The sequence below is a fragment of the Pseudochaenichthys georgianus genome, chromosome 7, assembly GCF_902827115.2.
Source record: "Pseudochaenichthys georgianus chromosome 7, fPseGeo1.2, whole genome shotgun sequence".
In the NCBI taxonomy this organism is placed as follows: domain Eukaryota; kingdom Metazoa; phylum Chordata; class Actinopteri; order Perciformes; family Channichthyidae; genus Pseudochaenichthys; species Pseudochaenichthys georgianus.
In genome coordinates, this window is record NC_047509.1 from 35,154,057 (window position 1) to 35,179,084 (window position 25,028).

Below are 25,028 nucleotides of genomic sequence, written 5' to 3' on the forward strand. Positions count from 1 at the left end.
TAGTTGTTGTTTCAGTCTCTTTTCTTTGCTAAAAACATTCATAAGAAATCGCCAATTAATTTGCAAGAAATTCACTGACCGCAACATAGATTGTTGTACATAATCATTTGTTGGTCCTAATGAGCTTAGATTGAAGATAGATGTGAGGAAATTACACAGAGCCTTTTTCTTCTATCCAGCTTTAACTCAATGACTCATCTCAAGTTATGAATATAGCCATTGTCAAGTGAAAGCATGATCGAAATGGTGCTCTAATCAATTATTATTATTAGCGTTGGTCATCAGATCAAGGGGCGTTGGTGAACTCCAGTTCGAATCCCGCCTCGGCCGCCACTGCGTCAGGCCGTTGTGTCCTTGGGCAAGACACTTTCCCCGCGTTTGCTCCTGTGGGTAATGTCCGCAGTAATGACTCTTACATGTCTAATATGTGTAATGTGTACTTGTAAAGCGCTTTGAGCACCTGTAAAAGCGCTCTAATAAAAAATGTAATGCATTATTATTATTTGAATAGCAGTCAATGACATGATGCTAACAAAAGAATCAGTCTTTCGGAGTTTTATTAAATACTCCAAATCTTCACCCTCCATAATTGCACTTGCTTGCTACTTTCTAACGGCGGTGAGAGTGGTGCAGTGGCGCTATCTATCTTCTGTCGATTAGATTTATGATTAGAAAATAATAAAAGTAGGGTAGACATGTTGGGAACCCCTGCTTTATAGCATTACATTAGCTTTTCACTTCTGCTGTGTGGATTTACGCTTCAAGCATACTCAAAGTGGTGTGTGAAGATAATGCTGCCGAACACAGCGTTGGCATTGGCTTTTTGTTGAGGGAGCGCTACCCTAACCCTTGAGATGCTAACGTCTAGGTTTGCCTGAAAAAATATGCGTATATTGGTATGAAATTGAGGTATGGAATTAATCTGCAAATTGTCTGATTCAAAAATAGACCAAACCTTTTTTATGGATTTTTGTATCGATGATTCTCACTCATGATGTAGGCCAAAGTATGGCTAATGTTTTTGTTTTTTTAACATTTTGCTATTGAAGCAGTTCTGATCACAGGCTGGTTAAGGGGAGTGAGAATTCAGCTGTCAGTTATTTAATTAAAAAAGTCAATGAAATAGTTTTTCAAAAATTGTGAAACACCACAAACAGAATAGTAGAAATTAGTTATTTAGGTGGATCAGTCCAGTGGTATACAAGACTAGCTGCAGGCAGAAAGAGAGGAAGACACAAACATGGACACAAAAAAAAACGCTGAACACAGAGCACTTTAGGTACCACATAATTTCTGTTTAATCTATACCTCATTTTTTGGCATACAAAATAGCATAATGTCCTTTATAAACAAACACGTTTCCTTTTTTTATATCTCATACACGGTCCTATAGCTGCATGTGAAAATATATTACTACATAATATAAAGATCAACAAGAAAAAACAGACCACAATATATTATCGCTGTAATACAAGTAGTGTTTTTCTACGTTTCAAGGCAACACACTAAAATAAATGCATAGAGTAAAAACACAAGAAGCAATAAGTACAAAAATATAGCAGGATAAAAAGCGTATTAATACAAGAGTGCTTTGTCTTTGGTTAAGTACGTCTGTCTTTAGGCCACGGCTTTGCTTTGTGTGTGTTTACCGGCCTGCTCTTTGTTAACTTAATGTTTTATTCTGAATTTGGTAACACGGCAACGGTGCGTTTGAACACTTTACATCCTTCTCCATCTAGCTTTTCCCCCCATGTCACATACATATCTTTACAAATGGACGTTAACGAAAACCTTACCCGAAATACCCTCGACACACGCATGCCACCACCTCGCACACACACACAGGCCACGACCTCGCACACACACTCGTTAAAAGTGAAAAACCTCACATTCATGTTTACTTTCATCAGAGAGTTATGTCTCTTCCTCGCTCCGATGTAATAAGTGTATGTGATTGTCGGTTATGATTAAAGCTGTTATAATGAAGGCAAGAGTGGCTGTAACTGCTCGGTACATACATGTCAATACCTGCAAATCTCAAAATATAGAAACGTAATAACGTTATCAGGGCTTTGGTCACTTTATAACAGAATATTCTGTTTTTAAAGGAAGTTCCTGTGTCTTAACGGGTGAACATGTTCAGGCTTTTCACCCCCAAAACAGTGCAAGGAAATGTCCTCTTTGTAATATCTTCCCACAGTCTGATGTGTGTGTCATTTAAAGCTCCTTCAGTCATGATACAAGTTGTATTCAACCACGGGCCTGTTTCACAAAGTGACTTAAAGGTAGTCGGTAACTCTGGAAAGCTGGTATCATGCAGCTGTCACAACCACAACAAAAAGCTCCTGGAACCTTAGAATCAATTCATGAATATTTCTAAATACAACTCACTATTGAAGAGCTACATTTAAGGAACAAAAGTGTAAGATAAGTTTAAGAATCCAAAATATCTGGTCTACCAGATTCAGATGTTTCTGATCCTGATTGGATCGGTTAGAACATCTGAAAAAGTGAGATTATGTGGCCTTTGATGACATTTATAAAAATAAAGATGTCTAAAAGGTAATTGTGATATTACACAAATGATCAATATATTCATTCTTATGTCCAAATATTATAGGTTGCAGCTTTTACTACCGTGGGACTAAATGGTTATTTAAAAGACACAGTCAAAAACAAGCTTCTCTTCCAGTTTCGACAGTGACGTTACCAGCCGTTTTTTAAAACTTGAAGCGCTCGGCCACACAAAAAAGTACACTTTATACCGTGTGTAAGAGGTCTGACTATGGATCTCTGAACTCTGTAACCAGGTAACCATGGTGTTCTACCCTGGGTAAGAGTAGGTTCGCTTCATGATGCCTTATGGCCCACGATAGCTGAATTCCCCCTCAGTCTCTCTTCATGAAACAGGCCCCTCGTAGACGCAGAACATTTCGATTTGTTCTTGTAAATCCACTGTTGTAGAAGTTTTCTCTGAAGACTCCTTGTCCTTGGAGGAGCTGTAACACTTTACATCATGGCTTAGTTTGATTCACAACAGTTCCTCCAATGATAACGTACTATATGAGAACAATTAAAAGTAGTGTTGTATTGTCAACAGCCCTCTAGGAGCAGACAGAGTGATGAAAACCCAGCATACCTTTCCAAAATGTCTTTACACTCCGAAAACACTCTCACTGAGTCGTTACGGTGCAGAGCAAGCTTTATACATGCATCTCCATGCCACTGTCCATCTGCTCTGGCTTCCGTCTCTTCCGTCCCTCTATCGGCGCTGAGACAACATGACCTTGTTGATGAAGTTGACGATGGCGGAGGCGGGTTGTTCCGGGTCCATCTCTGCGAACAGGTGGCACACGTTCTCTGCCACACTGCCTGGCTTCCTGGCTACGAAACCAAACACCCTGAGCGGAGAAAGGTGGAGGAAGAGAAAGCGTGTGAAGACACAGCCTATTTAGAATACATCATAATTAATACATAACAAGTGAAAGGGAGACACATTGTGTCCAGTCCTCCAAGTCTCCCTGTAACAGCCCACTGGAGTATACAGACGTCCTGAGGAACAAGTGTGATTTGATTCATTTTGTTGTGACCTTGTCTACTGTCGGTCCGATCTAAATTGTTTACGACTGAAACCTTTGGTCCCAGGTTAATTCATTTTTCTACTTTTCTTAGTTTCCTTTAAAACAGGTGAAAAAGTTTAGTTTTTGTGGGAATATTAATTCAGTGTTTGATAATCGTTTCGGCTACAAGAGGCTTATTCTTAGGGTTCATGGAAAACTGAGAAAATGTATGGTTTTGAGCTATTTAGAACAAAACATTTATCTCACATCTTAATAAGTAAATAATAAGGCATTTAGAATAATTATTTTCTTGCAAAACATGTTTTCCTCCTGTTTCAGAGATTCTATGAAAAATAAATACGAAAGATAATCTCTGGAAAACTTTTTTTTTTTTTTTTTTAACTCTTTAGATCACTCTTCAAATGGAACGTGCCTCTGAGGGCTTCCGTAGCGTCAACTACAATGAACCAATCAGCATTATGTAATAAGGAGTGATGCAAGATTTGATTTAGTTCAATCATGTTTGCTGGAATGAATTTGCCAAGGCTCACACGCAATCTGATGCCATGCAGAGCTCAGACTCCGGGGGGAATCTGAACACCCATGTTAAAATACACACATGCATACACTCGTACTATTTCCCTGTTACATAGAAATGAGATACAAACAGAGCACTTACTTAACAGCCTTGTTTTCTGAGTTAGTCCACCTGAAGCAGAGAGAGAAACCGGTCTCAGACACACACACACACACAGCGCTGCTAAACAAGCCAATGCAGCTGCAGCCTCAGCACACATCGCCTATTGTTTTGCATGCTTGCCAACAAAGGCACTGATAAATAGAAACAGGTACAGATCCATGCGAGGGCTCACAGCAATATACGCAGTGGATGGTCATGGGAGCAGCACACACAACATTTGTTGGTGGGGATTTCTGCAGATTTGAGGTTAGTTACGGTTCAAACCCCAAGAGCCTAGAAAGATAGCAACCGTCTTTACCTCCTGTCCTTGGGGTCGATGCTGCTGAAGGTTACACTGTTCACTGGGTAATGTCTCCTGAAGAAAACCCTAGAAGGAGAAAGATACAATAATGTGACACTTTGGCCTAATATTACTTTTCTCATTTCTGACGGTATGCTGAAGGACCTCTTGTGGTGGAAACAACACACTTCCTCACTCCTCTGAAGCCACCAGTAGGGGCTGCAAGTGATCAACTGCTTTTAGAAGCAAAAGGCAACGAACAAGCCTTACCTAGTCAGTTCTGGGCAACATGTTGGACTTGGTTCTGGTTCAAAAACTAACATTAGTCAGTAAGTGAGCCCGAAAAAACATCAAGTGTGTCCTCCTGATACATAGTCTGTCTTATGCAGTTTGTAACAGGGCAGAGTTCCTACTGCATTACTCCTAAGCAACTACATGATGATCGCATGACTTCACTTCAACACCTCTAAGCTATTTTCTGCATTCTCCATCCATCCATCTTCTCCCGCTTATCCGTGGTCGGGTCGCGGGGGTAGCAGTTCCAGCAGAGAGCCCCACACTTTCTTTTCCCTGGCGACATCAACCAGCTCTGACTGGGGTATCCCAAGGCGCTCCCAGGCCAGCGAAGAGATATAATCCCTCCACCTGGTCCTAGGTCTACCCCTTGGTCTCTTCCCAGCTGGACGTGCCTGGAACACCTCCCTAGGGAGGCGCCCAGGTGGCATCCTAACTAGGTGCCCGAACCACCTCAACTGGCTTCTTTCGACGCGAAGGAGGAGCGGCTCAACTCCGAGTCCCTCCCTGATGACCGAACTTCTCACCTTATCTCTAAGGGAGACACCAGCCACCCGGCGGAGGAAACCCATCTCGGCCGCTTGTATCCGCGATCTCGTTCTTTCGGTCATGACCCATCCTTCATGACCATAGGTGAGGGTAGGAACGAAAATGGCCCGGTAGACAGAGAGCTTTGCCTTCTGGCTCAGCTCCCATTTCGTCACAGCGGTGCTGTAAAGCGACTGCAGTACCGCTCCCGCTGCTCCGATTCTCCGGCCCATCTCACGCTCCATTGATCCCTCACTCGAGAACAAGACCCCGAGATACTTGAACTCCTTCACTTGGGGTAAGGACTCATTCCCTACTTGGAGAGGACAGTCCATCGGTTTCCTGCTGAGAACCATGGCCTCACATTTGGAGGTGCTGATCCTCATCCCAGCCGCTTCACACTCGGTTGCGAACCGATCCAGTGAGTGCTGAAGGTCGCAGACCGATGAAGCCATCAGAACCACATCATCTGCAAAAAGCAGTGGTGCAATCCTTAGTCCACCGAACTGCAGACCCCCCCCTGCCCCACGACTACGCCTCGAAATCCGATCCATGTATATTACAAACAGGATTTGTGACAAAGCGCAGCCCTGGCGGAGGCCAACCCTCACCGGAAATGGGTCCGACTTACTGCCGAGGACCCGGACACAGCTCTCGCTTTGGGAGTACAGAGATTGGATGGCCCTGAGTAGAGACCCCCTCACCCCATACTCCCGCAGCACCTCCCACAGTAACTCCCTGGGAACTCGGTCATACGCCTTCTCCAAGTCTACAAAACACATGTAGACCGGATAAGCGTACTCCCAGGCCCCCTCCAGGATCCTTGCGAGAGTAAAAAGCGGATCCTTCGTTCCACGACCAGGACGGAATCCGCATTGTTCCTCCTCAATCTGAGGTTCGACAATCGGCCTGACCCTCCAACCACGTAGAAAAAAGTTAATCTTGAAAGCTTGTCTAACCACAGACCTTATTTAGGCAATACAAATACACACTTCAAAGAATGATTGACTTGAAGATGAGGGAGTCAGGAAGTGCTACAATGCTAACACATGTTTAAGCTGTAATCCTCCAGGGACTCTGGTACCTGCGCTGGCTGTCGGTCAGCGTGATGCCCTGCGATGTCACTTTGAACTGGACCACGGTGGCAGCGGGACGAGGGTTACGACCCAGGGAGGCATCTGTTGCCTTGGCGATGGCCTGGGGGCCGGTGAGAGACTCTGTTTCCACGGAGTTCAGGTAGAGGACGTTACAGGCTGAGGGGAGGGACAGACAGAGAGGTGAGCATCATGAACACACCTCACAGGGTCCTGTCAGAGGAAGAGAGGGGTCACCTGCTCCTTGTTTCAGCAGGTCAGCAGCCGTGCTGACGTTATTCACCGGGAGAACCTCCGGAGCCTCTCCTATCAGATCTGAGAGGGATAAGAAGCAACCATATGATTTATACAAAAGTATTACCTAACAAAATAAGCAGGTGATTAATTGATGATACAGATATTGTTTAAGTTGTTCCTGCTTACAAAAAAGTACAAACCTTTGTCTGGGATCTTGAGAGCGGAGGGTAGGGAGATGGGCGTGATGGAGTGTTGGTAGACCAATGCAGACAGGCTCCCTGTGGATGACAGTACAACTATATTACATTCCCCAGAGGTCAATAATGATCTGTCCTTAAGCATCCTTAGAGCCCCTGAGATATGAATCATTTTCGAAAAAACACCTATTCAAAATTCCACTTTTAAAAACTATAATGAAACCTAATATTGTAATACTGTGAATAATGTTATATTATGTCCTGACTTATTAGAACTGATTTTCTTATATGTATGAATATGTAGAGTTCTATCCATTTGACAAAAATACAATTGAATATGGTTTCTGAATGCATTACATTATGGATAAAAGATGTTGGAAAATGTTATTACTTTATTCGTAACATCATTTTGTCTAAATATAATATTGATCAGGTTGATTGCAATTTTATTTTGTATTTAGTTGACATTGTCAGGAAATGATTACATGATTGGGTGCTGCATGCCCCATTATTGGCTTTTCAATCTTTTCCCATGAGACACAGACAGGAAAAGCATTCTGAAGCTTGCTCAGGAAAACATACCGAAGTAGGGCTCGTTCTGACATCCTTTAATCTTGACTCCCCGAGGGCCCGTCTCTATCAGGAAGTGTCTGACCAGCTGCTCCAGAGGGTCGCTCACTGAAACAGCACAGATTCACTTTAAACAAGTGTTATTGTCTACTTACGGACAAAGCAACTGCCACATCAAATGTAATGTCAAATAGCCTGGCTAGTCTGTGGAGAGGAGAGTAGAGGAGGAGAGAATGTAAATATTTTATTTTTAAATGACGCAAACCCTTTTTACCCTTGCTGTTGTGGTTGTTTGCATTGGGAGGGGGTGTTGCCACCTTCAGGGCCAGGCCGTAGGCCCCCTGGAAAGAGTTGCTGTCCCTGATCAGGAAGGTTCCTGGCTCTCTCTCCTTCAGGGCTGCAATTGCTGCGAGAAAACACAACATGTTCATATATCTACTGAAATGTGTCTGATCAAACGTACGGAAGCCCTGGCAGGCAAAAACAATTCAGAAAAAGGCTTGGTTTTCTCGGCTCTGATTATTATACACTGGAGCAGGTGGAAAAAAGTTAAATAGTGCTTAAAGAATTTGCATTTTCTTCAAATTTGGTTCTAAATATATAAGTAATATATTTATTAGTTAGTAAGTCATGTATAATTACTGTCATGTTTTGGCCAGAAATGTATTTTAATCTGCCACTTTTAGGACACGTTCATTCACTTAGGCTAGGACATACAACAAGATTCAGTTTTCACTTTTTAATTTGAATTAGAAACTAAATTAACCTACAGTATGTTCCCCATCTGCGTAACAGGTTTAAATTAAAAAAATCACACAAATCTGATTTTGAAAATGGATTCTCACTCGAAGAGTGTCCGTACAAACAAAACCTTTAGTCATAATTAAGCAGCTTCTCAGACCTACCTTGCTCTCTGGAGATGCCAGCTTTGTACCAGAACTTGGAACTGTCCTGGACAAACTTCACACTGACCCTGTTCTCGTTCTCCACCGACGCCGCTGCATCATTTTTGCCTGCTGGGGCTGCGATCTCCCCCACGGTGGGAGAGAATGTGACATGGTGCTGATGCTGGGCGGTGCTGCCGTTGGAGGGAGTCACGTGTCCTCCAGCTGTCCTCAGAGTTCCCACGCTGTCGTTGGGGGAACCTGGCTGGACCGGGAGGTGGCGCTTCTCTGGCAGAGGTGGCTGGGGGTGAGGCAGCGGGATGGAGATGGTGGAATAGTTGGAGTAGGAGGATGGATAGAGCTGAGGGGGGTGAGCTGAGTAGCAGGGCCTCTTGTTGGTGCCCAGTGCAGAGGAGTGTCCGGCAGTGCTGTGCTCCATGCCTGGGTAGTGGTGGTGTTGGGGTCCGTGCTGGATGTGGTTCGGATGATGGGGGTCTGACCCACTCAACATCAACCTCCTACCCAACGTGGCAAAGCCCGGAACTGGGGTGTCAGAGATTGGGGAGCCCTCCCCGCTGCTGGAGGCCGGCTGTGGGGGTGATGATGAAGCTTTGTGAGGAGATGCAGGAGCAGGCGTTGTGTTCGGGGTCATTGGATTTTCCGTTTCTGGTTGAGAAGGTCCATTGACCTGTGCTGAGGTCTGTCTGGCGCCTTGGGTTTGGCTCTGAGTCGGGGGCACTGTCTGTTCCCCATTGGACGCTAGAGCAGCAGCTTCTGAAGGATGGGGGGCCTGGGCTGTGATGGGGCCAGGTTGTGGGGTTGTACCCGGTACAGACGGAGCACGGATAGGGGATGAAGGAGCCTGGCAGAGGGCCTGGTTTGATGTGTTCAGTGTTGCAGAATCAAAAGAAGAAGTGTTCTGCGTCGTCAAAGCTGACGGTGTGTTTGGGCTACAGTGCTGCTGTTGGGGGGCAGTGAGGGAGCGGTCAGGGGGGGCAGTGCAGTGGTTCTGGGGTAGAACAGGTGCGGCTGTGTGTGGTTGCGTGTCTTTGGTTGTCCGCGGTAGCGATGGCAGGTCTGTGCTGCTTCTTTGGCTTTCCAGGGATTCTTGGGCGATGATATCCGCACGATGGTGTCCCTCCTGGGGCTGGGGGGCCTCGTAGTCACTGCTGAGGATGTCTGTGGTCCGGATCTCGTACTCTCTTCCTCCTGGACTGGGGCTTCAATGGACACACAAGAGAATTACTATCACAGTAATCACCAATGTTTCTAAAAGTTCTTATTTGACATCCTTTATTGAATCTTTATTCTTATCAATACCCCATGTTCATCTTGCCGTAACCTGCAACTTGTATCTGGATATCGTTGTTGGATAATATACACCTGATGGTGAAAGAATGTGAGGAATGGGATCAGCCAGATCAGCCTTCTGAAGGTGGTCTGGCTCTCATTGTGATCAGATCTCTTCCAGGTGTGAATAAAGTCTCATCAAAATCTAAAGAAAGAATGCGGGCCAAGTCATGATAACAAGGTGTCTTATTTAAAGCAGATACCAGGCTGTGTTTAAGATGGAGTCAGTGTATTGCCAACAGAAGACATTGGACAACAAGACTATGATGGACATCTTTAAGTACTTCAGACCATCCAAACGTTCCCTTTCCCTGACAGTGAGGATCACTCAAACTGACACGACTTTCCCTCTAAGTCAGGGGTGTCAAACTCAATTTCATCGCGGGCCACATTAGCATTATCGTTGCACTCAAAGGGCCAGTTGTAACTATATAAATATACATATATAAATGTATAATATATATAAAATAATGTATTATATTACATTATTGCCTCTGAATTGGATTATTATTGGATAGGGTAATAACTTCCTAATTAACTACGTCTGAAAGCAGAAGTCCAGGGCAAATAATTGCAAGTGTCTTCAGTGTGCATGTCACAAAACGAGATGCATTGTGGGACATGTAGTTTATGGGCAACCTGCTTCTGTAAAGTGGCATGTAACCGTATAATAAACGTATTATAATCTTTGCAAGCTCTTGTGGGGCCACATAAAATGAAGTCGCGGGCCGGATTTGGCCCCCGGGCCTTGAGTTTGACACCCCTGCTCTACGTGAAAGAGTGAGCGTTGAATACCTCTCCTGTGTGCGTAGCGGGCTGCTGGTGTGTACAGGAGTGGGCGGTCCAGACATGTCAGACGGCGTGGAGCATGGTGCGTGGTTGTCTCTGTGGACCCTCTTAAAGGAACCGTGGGTAATGTGATCTCTCCAGCCCACACTTTCCCCGGAACTACGAAGGCCGTCTGAAAAGGAAGGGAACGATAGAACATATTTATAAAAACGTAAAGTCAGTACACACATTATTTGTATATTTGGGGTTTTAAGATATTCTTTATTGCCAATGTTTGCTTTGGTGGCAGATGGAGACAATGTGTGAGTTAAGTGTATGGCATCTGTCTAGTTTAGCGTAAATGATTCAGTGCAGGCTGTTGTTGATTGTGGATCATTTATACACTCTGTTATGGGAAAACACAAGTCTGAAGGTCTCAGTTTCACAGTGACTCACCAGTGTGTGAGTCAGAGCCGTATGACTGCTGTGAGTCCGGATGGTGGTGGTGGTTATGCTCTGCTTGCCCGTTGCTATGGCTGCAGGGCCCTGTCATGGAGGAGGCCGGGGGCAGCGGGGACGTGGACTCGGACTGGTACCCCGAGGCGTAGCCCCTGCTTTCAGACGGCGAGGGCTGGTATGGGGAGCAGGGGCACACCTGGCGGGGCGTTTGGTAACCGCTGCTACTGCTGCTGTACTTCAGGTCCAGGTGGGAGTGAGCGTTGGACCTCGACGCTTCTGGATAAGCAGGGTGACCCGATGGCAAGGGGTCAAACGTGAAGGCTGGGAGATCGTGACCCTGCGGACCATAGGACGCTACGGTGGCCCTCCTGTGCCAATATTCGGCCTCTCTGTCCCTCTCCCACAGAAGCTCCGCCTCCCTGTCCCTCTCCCAGTGGAGGGACAACTCTCTGCCTCGTCTCAGCCCAGGATCCCTCTCCCAGTGGAGCTCTGACCCTCTGGGTATCTCTGCCTCCCTGGCTCTCCTAAGCCCCACCTCCCTTTGCTGAAGCTCCGCCTCTCTGTCCCAGTGGAAGCCTTCCCCTTGGTCCAGCCTCAAGCTGTGATAGGCCGCTGAGTCTTCTCTCCTGATGCCGCAGTCTCTGCAAGGGCATCCAGGGGGCGACATACCGTCAATTAACATTATGTCATGGTAGGTCGGGCTGGTGGAGGGTTTGGGGTGGTGGGGGTGGGCATGGTGGAGGCTGTGAGGTGGAGGAGGGGGATGATAGGGAGTGTAGTCGTCTTCCCGACAGCAGAGAAGTCCCGGGGCAGACAGAGGGTGATGGAGCGGGTGGTTGTGAGAGTGAGGGGTGAGGTCTGGCGATGGGTAAGGGCAGATGTGTCGAGACGGGGGAGTCTCCGAGCAGGAGCGGTGCATGTAGTGCGGTGGGCCAGCCTGGCGGTCCCACACCAGATCTGGGGGTGGGAGGGTCTGGTGGGGATGGGGGCTGTAGTGCTGGCACAGATCCATGTGGGACGGAGGAGCAGCCGGGTTGGGGCTGGCAGAAGGAGTCGCCCTGTGGTGCCCGTTGGTGCCGGGAGCGCGATCCAGGCAGTAACCATTAGGCATGAGGAGGGTGCGGTCACACCCAGGTTCCGCACAGCGCTGGGACCGGTAACCGTCGCGGCAAGAACACGACCGGTTGAGCCTCAGCGTGCCCGTTCTCTCAGACGGCAAAGAATCTCCATCATCCAAGATGGCGGTCTCTCGCTCTCCATCCCGGTTCCCCTCTATCCCTCCCAGAAGACGTTCAAGCTCCAATCTTTCCTGTCTGGTTGGGGGCAGCGGGCGAACAGGCTCCTCCTTGCGCTCAGGATGGACGGATGATTGGTGCAAATGGTGGGAATGGGATGAGAGGGCGGAGTCAGAACCTTGAGCGATGAGACGATCTGACCTATCCTCTTCAAAGCCCCCCGCCGGGCTGCTGCCATTGGTTGAGGAGAGAGAACCAGAGCCGGGACCTCGACGCTTCTTTATCTGGGCGTACAGACTGCCATCTACAGGACCTCTGGTGTGGGCAATGTCTACTGAAGGAGAGACAGACAGAACAGCTCTCAAACTAAGAGATTGCATTGGCTACACATAAAGAGAGAAATGTGTCTGTCACTTGTAACTGAAACGTCAATGTAATGATGTCTGATGTTTGGTTTTTTCTTAGGGTTTGGCTGTCCTTTCATTAACCCCCACCCAATTGTTGTGCTGTTTGTTGGAGGGATTAAAATGTGGAAAAACGACTGGGCCGACTAAATTAAACTTTTTGGAAGAGTTTAGCATGGGCCAAAGAAGAATCCATTTCATTTTGGAGACTGGGGGAATACTAATTAGTTTTTACTATCGTTTTTTGCGAAATAGACATTTTTGGCTTGGCAAATATCTGCACTTTCTGAGTGCCCAACTAGTTTCTACTTGAGATCTACTAGAAGTCTGTTACTAACTTACTTTGAACTATTCCTTATTAGTAATGCTTGAAATAAGGCTGAAGTTGGCTACTAAGAGATGAATTAGTCTGTTACCTTCCAGGCTGTCCTGGTATCGCTCGTTGAAGTTCTCATAGGAATCCCAGCGGACCAATGGGTCAGCAGTGTTGTAGTCGACAGTGACTGCCGGGTCGTTCTTATGGTACTCACGACCTGGGAAAGACATGTCCAATTTCCATTCATTTGCATTTGTATAGTCCGATTGAGCATTTACATGATATTGTCTTTGACACCTTGGAAATATAGGAAGTGAACTTTAAATCTAGAAAAGGTAATAAGGAGAAGAGTGAACCAACCTTTGATTTTCTCAGGTCCAGAAGAGAAGACAAACTCGACTGTGGCATCAGAGGGAAAACGCTCATCTGGGTTGAAGAAAAGGAAATACAAAACAACAGTGTGTTCATGTATATTTTTCTAAAGCTTTATCTACTGAAATGGATTGGAATGGATGTCATTTACAAGAGGAAATGAGCATTATTATTGTAGCCCTAATCCACAGAGCAGTGCTCAATGGGCCTCCTTTACAGTCTCTGAGGGATATTTGGAGACACTCCCTCCCTGCACACAGTACAACTCACTCTCTATATGCTCACCTCCAGGGAGCTGTAATAGTGTCCAGTATGGGGATTAAGCTACTACTATTAAAGGATTTATTCAGCCACAGTAATGGGGCCATTTTAGGAAGCAAACCACTGTGAAGACATTCCCACAACAAACATTTCTAAACATTATGACAATGATGATTTTCCTGCAACAATTGACAAGTTGTGCCCCCAGTCGATTTAAAGGTACAGTACACCTTTAAAAAAAAAAAAAGATATTTTTCCTGTTACATGTAGTAATATTTTTCAATCTAGAACCTTTAAAGTGAGTTGCAGACTGTTCATGAAGCATTTTATTAAGCGATATTAAGCATAAAGATGTCCGCCTTGATACCAATATAATGGGACTAGGTGGCACTCGGATTCTAAAACTGCAGTATATATTCAAATGGGTCCAGGATTAGAAAATGCTCCATATAATATCCATCCATAGAAACTCACCAACACAAGCTTCGTCCAGCTCCCCTTTGCCAAACCACAGCTGGGAGCCGTGGATGGTGCAGGTGTGGAACTGCAGCCTGAACACCGTGTCTCTGTCTGCGCTCTGGACTCGCCTGTGGTAGCATTTGACCTGCAGGGGGCGGCGGAGAGGGAGGAGGGACGAAGCTCAGAATGCATGTGGGATACTGACGGGGTAAGTGTTCCAAACTGATTGACACCTACACTTTGAAAATTACTGGATGCACAAAAAGGACAAATTGTGATGCCTTGTTAACAAAACAAATTTGTATTGCAGAGAGGAGATTTGGCCAGTGGTGTTCGAGGTATTTAGATATTTTACTCAAGTGAAAGTAGTGATACTAGTGCAGAAATACTCTGATACAAGCCCTGCATTCAATACCTTATGAGTAATATTACAAAAGCCTTAGCTTTCCAAATATAAAAAGTAATGCAGGATGCTGTATAATATGTTATTATATTATAATTATTGGTTTTACCATATAACCGGTGAGATTTTTTTTCAATGAAACAAGGGATCAATAAAGCTTTTCTAAAATAATACATCATACATCATTTGTCATTATATTTTGTATTATTAATTTGGAATCTACAAACTGACTCAGGTTATCAAGAAGAAATGTGTGGAGTAAAGAAATGGATTCTGGAAATACTGAAGGAAAGCACAAGTTACTTGGTTACAGTCTACAATTGCATATGGCATAAGAAAATATATCATTTTATGTATTTAATCTAGTGCTGTCAAAATTATCGCGTTAACGGCGGTAATAAATGTTTTGAATTAATTGCGTTAAAATATTTAACGCATTTAACGCATGTGCAGAATGGCCCGCCCCATACGTGCCACCAGTGGCAGCGCCAGGGTATGGCTGGGGTAGGCTACACCCATACCAAGAAATGGCTTAGCCCCACCATGAAAAAGGATGTTAAAGTAAGCAAAATAAAGTCTGCCAACTCACGCGGAGTAAATTTCACAGACAGCAGTTAGTAAGATTGATTTCAGTAGCCACGGTTTTGAAAACTTTTGTCACATCGACTTCTCAATAGAACGTCTTTGATAACGTCTTCTGGCCAATCAGAATCAAGATAACGGCGTCGTGTTGTTGCAGGAAGTCCCGACGGAGAATACTTTTGCTGTAGTACAGGGGTGCACATAACTGGTACCAGGTTATGTGCGTAATCTGAAATGCGTACCGTCACTTGTGTCACAAAGCGCATTTGCGTACCGACGTACTTGTGAAGCTTTTCCAGAAGGCGGTTAGATCACCGGACGACAGAGTCGGTCTCCGTGTGCACAGACAGGGCTGCTGTTAACGTCGGTCTGTACAACGGAATTGTGCCAAAACTACGCCAACAGGCTGCGGAGGGAGACTCCCCTCTTCACTGGAGAACTGCGCTAAAACAGCTGATCACAACGTTCACACTCTGTGGTCACAAGTACTACACTAGCGCCCCCCCCCCCCCTCCGTCGACTTTCCTGAAGTACTCCCCCGTTGATATAAATCAACACGTAATGAATTAAGACCCCACGGTTTGATGATTGATAGGTGTGTGGGTTGTCTTTCATTTTGACACACAGAATTTTTTTATAATAAACATAGATACTGTATGTGAAATGGATATATCCGCCTTCTTTCATTTATCTTTCCAGTCCCACAACAATATACATAAATAAATGGCATATTTTGGACATAGTTCGAATGGTGATTAATCATGATTAATGAATTTTTAAGCTGTGATTAATCTGATTAAAAACTTTGATCGTTTGACAGCCCTAGTTAAAATGTTTTTTATTTTCTTTGTGTACTCACCATGATGTCGCCCTTTAGCAGCAGCGCAGGTTCGATGGTCACACAGAGACGCCTGCCTCCGGTCCCCTGAAGGTCACTGTAGACACCACACACACACACACACACACACACACACACACACACACACACACACACACACACACACACACACACACACACACACACACACACACACACACACACACACACACACACACACACACACACACACACACACACACACACACACACAGGTTAAATATCTCCGAAATACAAAGAACGCAAACAGATGCAGTATGTCACCCAACTCCGAAAAACGGATTTATTTTGTTAGCATCATGTCATTGACTGCTATTCAAATAATTGATTGACAATGGCTATATTCATAACTTGAGATGAGTCATTGAGTTAAAAACTGGATAGAAGAAGAAAAAGGCCCTTTGTGTAATTTCCTCACATCTATCTCTTCAATGATTCTGTGACGGTGTTTCAATGTAAGCTCATTAGGACCAACACATGATTATATATCAGCCATGTGACTCACTATATGCCAGAAGTGTAGACCAGCTGCATGGACTGGTAGATCTTCAGGAAGGGGAAGTAACCTGGAGGAGGGGGAGAGATATTCAGACATAGTGAGCATTATCAACATGCAGATAGAGGATTGTGTCTGGAATGTATCATCAGATTACAGATAAACAGAGGAGTGTGTGTGGGTGGAGGCTGCATGTGAGTTCTGCAGTCAGCGGGGAAACCTCTCAGAGGAGCACCTAGACAAACAAACAGGCTGGGGAGCATCGAGGGTACTCCTCAGGTTAGATAAGGAGTTGTACTGGTTAGCAAACTGTCCCAGTGTAATACTGATGACTTGGTGTGAACTGAAAAGCAAAAGTGACCTGAAAGAAGATTGGCCTTTTCTATTAAAGGTCCCCTATTACACTATTTTTCAACAATATAATAAGCGACCTTGGGTCCCTTGAAAGGCGCTATAGAAATCTCAGTTATTATTATTATTATTAATATATTATAGGTCTCAGATATATAAAAAACATGTCTCTGAAGTGTTTGGCTCGTAATACAAAACAAACAGATCATTGTAGCATCCCATAAACCCCTCTGTTTCAGCCCTGTTCCAAAAGTGCTGATTCTATGCCATAGGTTTAAATGCTAATGAGATGCTGCTGGTCGCGACCCTCTGAGAAGTGATTGGTTTAAAAGAAAAAAACACAATGGGTGCGTTTCACTTCGGCTAAATGGATTCCTTGTGGACATTTTTATATAAGGTGTTGCCCGGTGAGCTCATTGCTTTTTGCCATTTTCATAGAACCACTAAGCCAGTGGAAAAGACAGAATAACGACATTAAAGGAGTGGACATGGCAGGAGGCGAACAGAAAATATCCTTATTTGCAGACGACGTCCTGATATATCTGACCCAACCAGAGCAATCTTTCCCTGAGCGGATGAAGAGTCTGGAGTCATATGGCTCATTATCAGGTTATAAATTAAATGTTAAAAAAACACAGGCCCTCACATTCAATTATAACCCCTCTCAAGAAACAAGGGACAAATACAACATTACATGGGATTCGGATTTCATGAGGTACCTAGGAGTAGATATTCCAAGAGATCTGGAAAAGCTGTCAGAAACTAACTACAAGCCTTTGATTTCAAGAATTAAAGCAGACATAGCAAGGTGGAACCTGTTGGGCCTAAGCTCTAGAATAGACTCTGTGAAAATGAATGTCCTACCAAGGCTCCCGTATCTCTTCCAGACACTTCCTGTAGCAGTCACTGAGAAACAATTCATAGAGTGGGACAGAATGATCTCTAGATTTGTGTGGCAGGGGAAAAGGCCCAGAATCAGACTCAAAACACAAAACTAGCGAAAGAGAAAGGGGGCATGGCTCTCCCCTGCCTCAAAGACTACTACAATGCAGCTCAATTAAGACCCTTAGTGTGCTGGTGCAACCCCGACTACAATGCAACATGGAAGGACATAGAGAGTGACTTGGTTGAAGGAGTACCGTTGCAGGCTTTGATTGGAGATGGTAACTTGACTGGCATCAGGTTGCCACTACAGATATGGAACGAAATGTTAAAGGTAAAATACTTAAAAGAGGCGGCCTTGTTGTTGAGGTGGTGCGCACATGACTCAGACTTTATCCCAAATAGAGTAGAGGGGGGATTTGAGGGATGGAAGCAGAAGGGACTCACATTTCACTACACATTGTATACCAAGGGGACTATAGAATGCTTTGAAAAGCTCAAATTAAAATATGGACTGGAAAAGCATGATTTCTACAGGTATCTCCAAATACGGCATTATTTGAACCAGAAAATCACAAAAGTACATGTAAAAATCATAGAACAAGGCGTGTTGAGGGTATTTGTAGATGCATACAATTCGGAACAGTGTAGCAAAAATATATAATGGTTTACAGAACTCGAAATTGACAGATACATCCTACATCAAGGAAAAGTGGGAGCGAGAAGCAAATGTTACTATTACGACAGAAGAATGGGGACGAATATGTAAACAACAATGGAAAACAACCAATTCCCAGACCTGGAGGGAGTTTGAATGGAAGAACACGTCAGGTTCTTCATCACGCCTGCTCAAAAACAGTATAGGGAAACTGGGGCGGACTGAATGCCAACCACTTTCACCTGTTCTGGGAATGTCCAACCATAATCCCTCTTTGGACTCAGGCCCACAATTATATGGTACAAATGCTTAATGCAAAAGTACCACTGAAATTTGAAGTAATGTACCTGGGGAAAGTAGACTTAGATATAATGGATAACGACAATAAGTACATATTTAACATTTTAAGGGTGGCAACCAAAAAATCTATAACGAGGAAGTGGATGAGCCAAGAGGTCCCGACGGAGAGAGAGTGAATGGACGTGATTCATCAGATATATATAATGGAAAAGTTGACATATGCACTGAGACTACAGAGTGGAACATTTGAGAAGAGGTGGAAGGGATGGCGTGACCTGGTGAGGCCCACAAGGCCAGATTTTGTTTAGCTTAAAAAAAAAAAGGAGGATTGCTTAATGACTGTTAAAGAGCTCTTGCCTGTGAGCAAGGGATAAATAGCCCTGTTGTGATGTCTTTTGTCTTTTATTTGTCTACATATATGTCTGTTTGTTAACCTGTAAGGAATGAAAAATAAAAAGATAATAATAAAAAAAAAATGGATTCCTTGCGTCCCTCACTTGCGTCGTTTCCCTGCGTTTAGTCCCTCCCACCAGGGAAGCATGGAGAGACGCAAGGAAACCACGAGAGGCAGGGAAATGAGTTTTAAGAGCAATGGGACGTCCTTTCCTCCGGAGCGTCACGTGAAGCGACGTCCGTTTGGGATGACACCGCACAGCTGATCGTCTGACAGCAGCCAGATCAGTGCATGCGCTGCATCGTCCAATCAGTGAGCGATACACAGTAAGGGGGCGGGGCGAGTGTCTGAGGATTTCACCGGAGGATGAATCGAGTTCCTCGATTATCGCTCCTCCATTATCACTCCTCGCTCCTCCGGCACAAATAAGGCCACTGGGACGCTACTCAAGATGGCGCAGACAAATCAACTTCCGGTGATACCGAGACCGAGGAGCGAGTAAATGAAAATAAGAGAAGTGAAACGCACCCATTGGTGCTCTAGGAGGAGATTCAGGTGATGAGGTGGGCGGTGCTACCTTGGTTTGTTATTGGCTAATGGTTACACAACCCAAAACACTTTGTGACATCACAAAATGGCCAGAATCTAATTAGCTAATTTTCAGACAGGTTTTTATATGAATGGATCTGAAACTTTCAGAATCTCTCAACACAGAGGGGACACATGAACAATTGGATTTTGCATAATAGGTGACAATTAAGTTGTTTTTTAATGCCACTATATATGACTAAATCATACAGGCAGACATTTACATTTTTACAGGCAGATTGGTATTCAGTTTAAAGGAAGCAGGAGGTGATGTGTGTTTGGATAATGCATTTGATGTTATACTGTATTTTGTGGTTCTGGCTGATACTTGGGAAGGATCACCAATGAAAGACATACATGGCTAAATAGAGAGTGATAAGAGCATGGGAGAACAAGAGAAACACCTTGGTAATAAAAGGTTTTTTTTATCTCTGGATTTGTAACCATTAAATCCATCCACACAAGTATTACAAGTCTCCTCAAATATGATTGCTATATAAATAAAGTCCAATCACAGTTTGTAAATGTACTTACGTCAGTTCTAACCATTTCCTCTTTTTTTTTTATCATGTATTACTTTCATACAAAGGTATAGTTATTCTGTATGTAACAGGACTATTTCATAATCATAGTTGTCATTAAAACATAGCACGATGAGTAGAAATATTGAAGTAGGCTGAATTGGATATCAATACAAAATGGAGGGTCAAATAAGAGAAAGGACGCTGTATTTATTTGGTGATTTGGCGAATAGATGAAGAGCTCACCTCCTTCCCCCTGGAAGTTGGGGAGTGACGGGATGAGCACCTGGTGCAGGAAGAGAGGGCTGCTGTTCATCTTGATGGCCCCCGACAGAAGGCCCCCAAAGTAATAGATGTATCTGAAAGAGACAGATCGTTGTGAGATACAAACAAGAGATGAACCTAACAGATGGAGATCACGGACAAGCATCTTTCAAAGAGAGGAGAAGGATGCAGACGATGCTGTCCTTAGATAGAGCGCCAACCGAGCTATCTTCAGAGGAGGAGGAGGACAGCCGAGTCGAAATATTTGATGCAATCCCGTCAGTACAAAACCATTCTTGTTAGTGTCACATTTCACCTTCGACTTTGGGATATATGCTTTATCGCTTGCTCAAAGTTAAATGAAAATATAGATATCAATCAGTCGTTGATTTTCTCATATAAATCACAAAGAAAGAGAATATGCATATTCTCCAAAATGTTAAAACTATTCCCTTGACTATTATCTTTGCGAATGTAAACGTATTGTTATGTTTGATCCTAAAATAATAGATAAGGAACATAGAAATCAGACACAATTGGAGATATTTTAATCACAATTAAAAACCCACCTGTTCAAATCTGCTTACTCACTGTAGTGCTCCCCATTATATGTTTCATTTGTGTCCACTTGACTGTCTCCTCCATGATTTCCTGTTTGTGTTTTTATCTTGTTCTGTTGCCTCTTAGCTTTTATTTTATTTATTTTGTATTTAGTTATTTTTTTAATTTATTTTTTATTTTTAAATTGTACGGTGTCCTTGGGTGTCATGAAAGGCGCCTAAAAATAAAATGTATTATTATTAGTATTATTATTATTTGTACACTGTCACTGTTGATGACAAACAAATGATGGAGCGATGAGTTTGTTGTTGAGAATATCCAAGTGTTTTTCTACTAAATGTACGACTTGGAAACATTACAAACTGTTTTACCTACAACTGCCTGCTGTCGTAAAGCAAGGTATTCCTAAAAGCATTACCAAGGGCTCCATTATATTCCAGTGTACCAGTGAGCCAGCATGCAACACACCGGGTCCTGACTCTAAAGGAAGCTAATTGGAATGCGGCCATCATTAATCCTCTTGTTAAGATGTCAGAAGTCTGCTGTGAAAAGGGAAATGCAGAAGTTATACGTATGAAGAGCTTGAAGCTACGGGACGCATTTACCAACCTCTACTATGCCGAAGGATAGTCTCAACCCACCACACCCACTACCACCACTCATCGACCCCCGGCCCACTTCCCCTCATTTCGTCTCGTGGCCTCTACCTGTTTTGGGACGGCTGCAGGGAAGAGGACACCTTATCTTCACAGAACTTCCTCATGGCCAGAGTACTGAGAGCCTGGTCCGCCCTGCACACAAACACACACACACACACACACACACACACACACACACACACACACACACACACACACACACACACACACACACACACACACACACACACACACACACACACACACACACACACACACACACACACACACACACACACACACACACACACACACACACACACACACACACATTTCCATCAAGGGACTTGCAGCAGAGTGCACACGGAGAGGATACAGCTGCCATTGGACACAGGATGAAGCCGTTTCCACTGTTCCTGCGCTAAACCCACCGGGCTTCATTTATCAAAACGACTGATCAACAGCATCTGAATGGAAAGCATTGTGCCGCAGGTACACACATCACACACGAGACACACTGTTGCTATGTTTTAAGCACGTTGGAAATGTACATGTGAAATGTAATCCGATGTGTTCAATACACTTTGATGTGTGGATGTTTTATGAACAAACGGTGTTTCATTGGAGGTCTCGAACACACAAACTGAAACACACTCACCCTGCAGAGATCTTGCTGTAGTGCATGTAGGCCGCGATGATCACGCCTGTTTTACCTTTATTGCCCTGCAGGGGGAAGAGGAGGCAAAGTCACGGTGTGCAGATTTGATCCTGCATAGTTGGGAGGGTTACTTTAAACATGTAATCCATTACAATGACTATCTACCTGTAAAGAAAAGTCATCAGTAAAGTGCTAATGTTACCTGATTACTTTCTGAGACATTTGGATTACCTCAAAATTATTTGAGAAAAGAAACATCACAGTATTTTTGTTTAACAAATCAGGTGTCCACCTAATGCATTACAAAGCGGATTGGACTCTTTGCAGATCATTGATATGCACACAAACCTGTCCAACACACCACAGGAAAGGGACATCCCCGACCAATATAATAAGGCCTTTTTAACAAGATAATTGGTGTTATTGTGAAGTATTTAAATGCATGTGCTTCATAATATAACATTCCTTGAACTTGAAATGAACTGTAACCGTTATCTGATTACGTCTATGTTTAATGTATCTGCAAGGCAATCCCGTTTGATGTCATCCATAACTAAAGCATGGTGGTTTGCACTACCAACGCGTGATTGCTGTCAGTAAGAGACCCCATGGGGACAGGCAAATGAAAAGCTTCCTGTGGTTTCTTGTTTCTCTCTCATTGGATGCTCCTCAACACATTCCAAAGACATTCCAGCCTCAAACTCCTAATGCGACCCCACTAACACTCCACCTCCGCCCTGAGCACAAATGAAAGCCTGTTTTACTCCATGTGTCCCCCAATTGACATTTTTATATCCCCATGTAAGTTCTTCTTCTTCTTCTACAGCTGTAGAGAGAAGGGCCTCTGGAGCTGGAATGTAATGGAGAGTCAGCAGACCACAGAAGCAGTCTGGTTTTAGGATTTAAATTCTCCGGACCAAAAGCAATAAATAAACATGCGGATAGGCCGTGGGAGCCCGGTCTCCCCTCGGTGCTAGCTGCTCCCTTTGGTAACGCTGGCACCACTTTCCTGGCAGGATGACATCAAATGACTCACTAAACATGGAGGTCACAGAGTTTCTTGTGGATTGTAGGGTTCATTTTAAGGCTAACTGAATTGTGTGCACTCTTTAATAATGGTTTTCAAGAACTTATATTTCAACAGCACTATCTGACTTCATTTGTCATTTAAATAAGTGATGGAGAGATTAAAGCTGACACAAGCAAATCAAATCAAATGTCATCGACATACATGTTGATATTAATCCATGTTAGCATGTCGCAGCATCATACATAAGCATCCAGGTGGTTAGTTGTTCATCACGGTTATATTCTATTCTATATTTATTTTTATTCTCCATCCATCCATCTTCTCCCGCTTATCCGTGGTCGGGTCGCGGGGGTAGCAGTTCCAGCAGAGAGCCCCAAACTTTCTTTTCCCTGGCGACATCAACCAGCTCTGACTGGGGGGTCCCAAGGCGCTCCCAGGCCAGCGAAGAGATATAATCCCTCCACCTGGTCCTAGGTCTACCCCTTGGTCTCTTCCCAGCTGGACGTGCCTGGAACACCTCCCTAGGGAGGCGCCCAGGTGGCATCCTAACTAGGTGCCCGAACCACCTCAACTGGCTTCTTTCGACGCGAAGGAGGAGCGGCTCAACTCCGAGTCCCTCCCTGATGACCGAACTTCTCACCTTATCCCTAAGGGAGACACCAGCCACCCGGCGGAGGAAACCCATCTCGGCCGCTTGTATCCGCGATCTCGTTCTTTCGGTCATGACCCATCCTTCATGACCATAGGTGAGGGTAGGAACGAAAATGGCCCGGTAGACAGAGAGCTTTGCCTTCTGGCTCAACTCCCTTTTCGTCACAACGGTGCTGTAAAGCGACTGCAGTACCGCTCCCGCTGCTCCGATTCTCCGGCCCATCTCACGCTCCATTGTTCCCTCACTCGAGAACAAGACCCTGAGATACTTGAACTCCTTCACTTGGGGTAAGGACTCATTCCCTACTTGGAGTGGACAGTCGGTTTCCTGCTGAGAACCATGGCCTCAGATTTGGAGGTGCTGATCCTCATCCCAGCCGCTTCACACTCGGTTGCGAACCGATCCAGTGAGTGCTGAAGGTCGCAGACCGATGAAGCCATCAGAACCACATCATCTGCAAAAAGCAGTGGTGCAATCCTTAGTCCACCGAACTGCAGACCCCCCCCTGCCCCACGACTACGCCTCGAAATCCGATCCATGTATATTACAAACAGGATTGGTGACAAAGCACAGCCCCTCACCGGAAATGGGTCCGACTTCCTGCCGAGGACCCGGACACAGCTCTCGCTTTGGGAGTACAGAGATTGGATGGCCCTGAGTAGAGACCCCCTCACCCCATACTCCCGCAGCAGCTCCCACAGTAACTCCCTGGGAACTCGGTCATACGCCTTCTCCAAGTCTACAAAACACATGTAGACCGGATAAGCGTACTCCCAGGCCCCCTCCAGGATCCTTGCGAGAGTAAAAAGCTGATCCGTCGTTCCACGACCAGGACGGAATCCGCATTGTTCCTCCTCAATCTGAGGTTCGACAATCGGCCTGCCCCTCCTTTCGAGTACCTTAGAGTAAACTTTCCCGGGGAGGCTGAGTAGTGTGATGCCTCTGTAATTGGCACACACCCTCTGTTCCCCTTTTTAAAAAGGGGAACCACCACCCCGGTCTGCCACTCCTTCTGTACTGTTTCCGACTTCCACGCAACGTTGACGAGACGTGTCAACCATGACAGTCCCTCAACACCCAGAGCCTTCAGCATTTCCGGGCGGATCTCATCCACCCCCGGGGCTTTGCCACTGTGGAGTTGTTTGACGACCTCAGTGACCTCCCCCCGGGAGATTGGTATTTTTATTCTATTCTATATTATTTCT

The 25,028-nt window shown here is 44.8% G+C and overlaps 1 protein-coding gene across 8 annotated transcripts in view; it reads right to left on the bottom strand.

Annotated features, from left to right (window-relative positions):
• Window positions 1–1,274: 1,274 nt before the first annotated feature.
• tns2a (tensin 2a) overlaps window positions 1,275–25,028 on the bottom strand; it is an 87,552-nt gene continuing 63,798 nt past the window's right edge. For 4 of the 8 annotated variants that reach the window (XM_034087828.1, XM_034087823.1, XM_034087822.1 and 1 more), the window contains 19 exons: window positions 22,142–22,206; window positions 21,553–21,636; window positions 20,267–20,379; window positions 16,336–16,396; window positions 15,813–15,888; window positions 13,984–14,113; window positions 13,237–13,302; window positions 12,977–13,093; window positions 10,919–12,490; window positions 10,490–10,655; window positions 8,366–9,564; window positions 7,735–7,866; window positions 7,473–7,568; window positions 6,894–6,971; window positions 6,694–6,771; window positions 6,447–6,615; window positions 4,559–4,627; window positions 4,240–4,269; window positions 1,275–3,401 (listed from right to left, as the gene is read on the bottom strand). In XM_034087828.1, the coding sequence (XP_033943719.1) occupies window positions 3,263–3,401; window positions 4,240–4,269; window positions 4,559–4,627; window positions 6,447–6,615; window positions 6,694–6,771; window positions 6,894–6,971; window positions 7,473–7,568; window positions 7,735–7,866; window positions 8,366–9,564; window positions 10,490–10,655; window positions 10,919–12,490; window positions 12,977–13,093; window positions 13,237–13,302; window positions 13,984–14,113; window positions 15,813–15,888; window positions 16,336–16,396; window positions 20,267–20,379; window positions 21,553–21,636; window positions 22,142–22,206 (4,440 nt within the window). In that variant the 3' untranslated portion in view covers window positions 1,275–3,262. The remainder of the gene's footprint in view (window positions 3,402–4,239; window positions 4,270–4,558; window positions 4,628–6,446; window positions 6,616–6,693; window positions 6,772–6,893; window positions 6,972–7,472; window positions 7,569–7,734; window positions 7,867–8,365; window positions 9,565–10,489; window positions 10,656–10,918; window positions 12,491–12,976; window positions 13,094–13,236; window positions 13,303–13,983; window positions 14,114–15,812; window positions 15,889–16,335; window positions 16,397–20,266; window positions 20,380–21,552; window positions 21,637–22,141; window positions 22,207–25,028) is intronic. The other 4 variants (XM_034087829.1, XM_034087826.1, XM_034087825.1 and 1 more) reach the window with 2 other exon arrangements.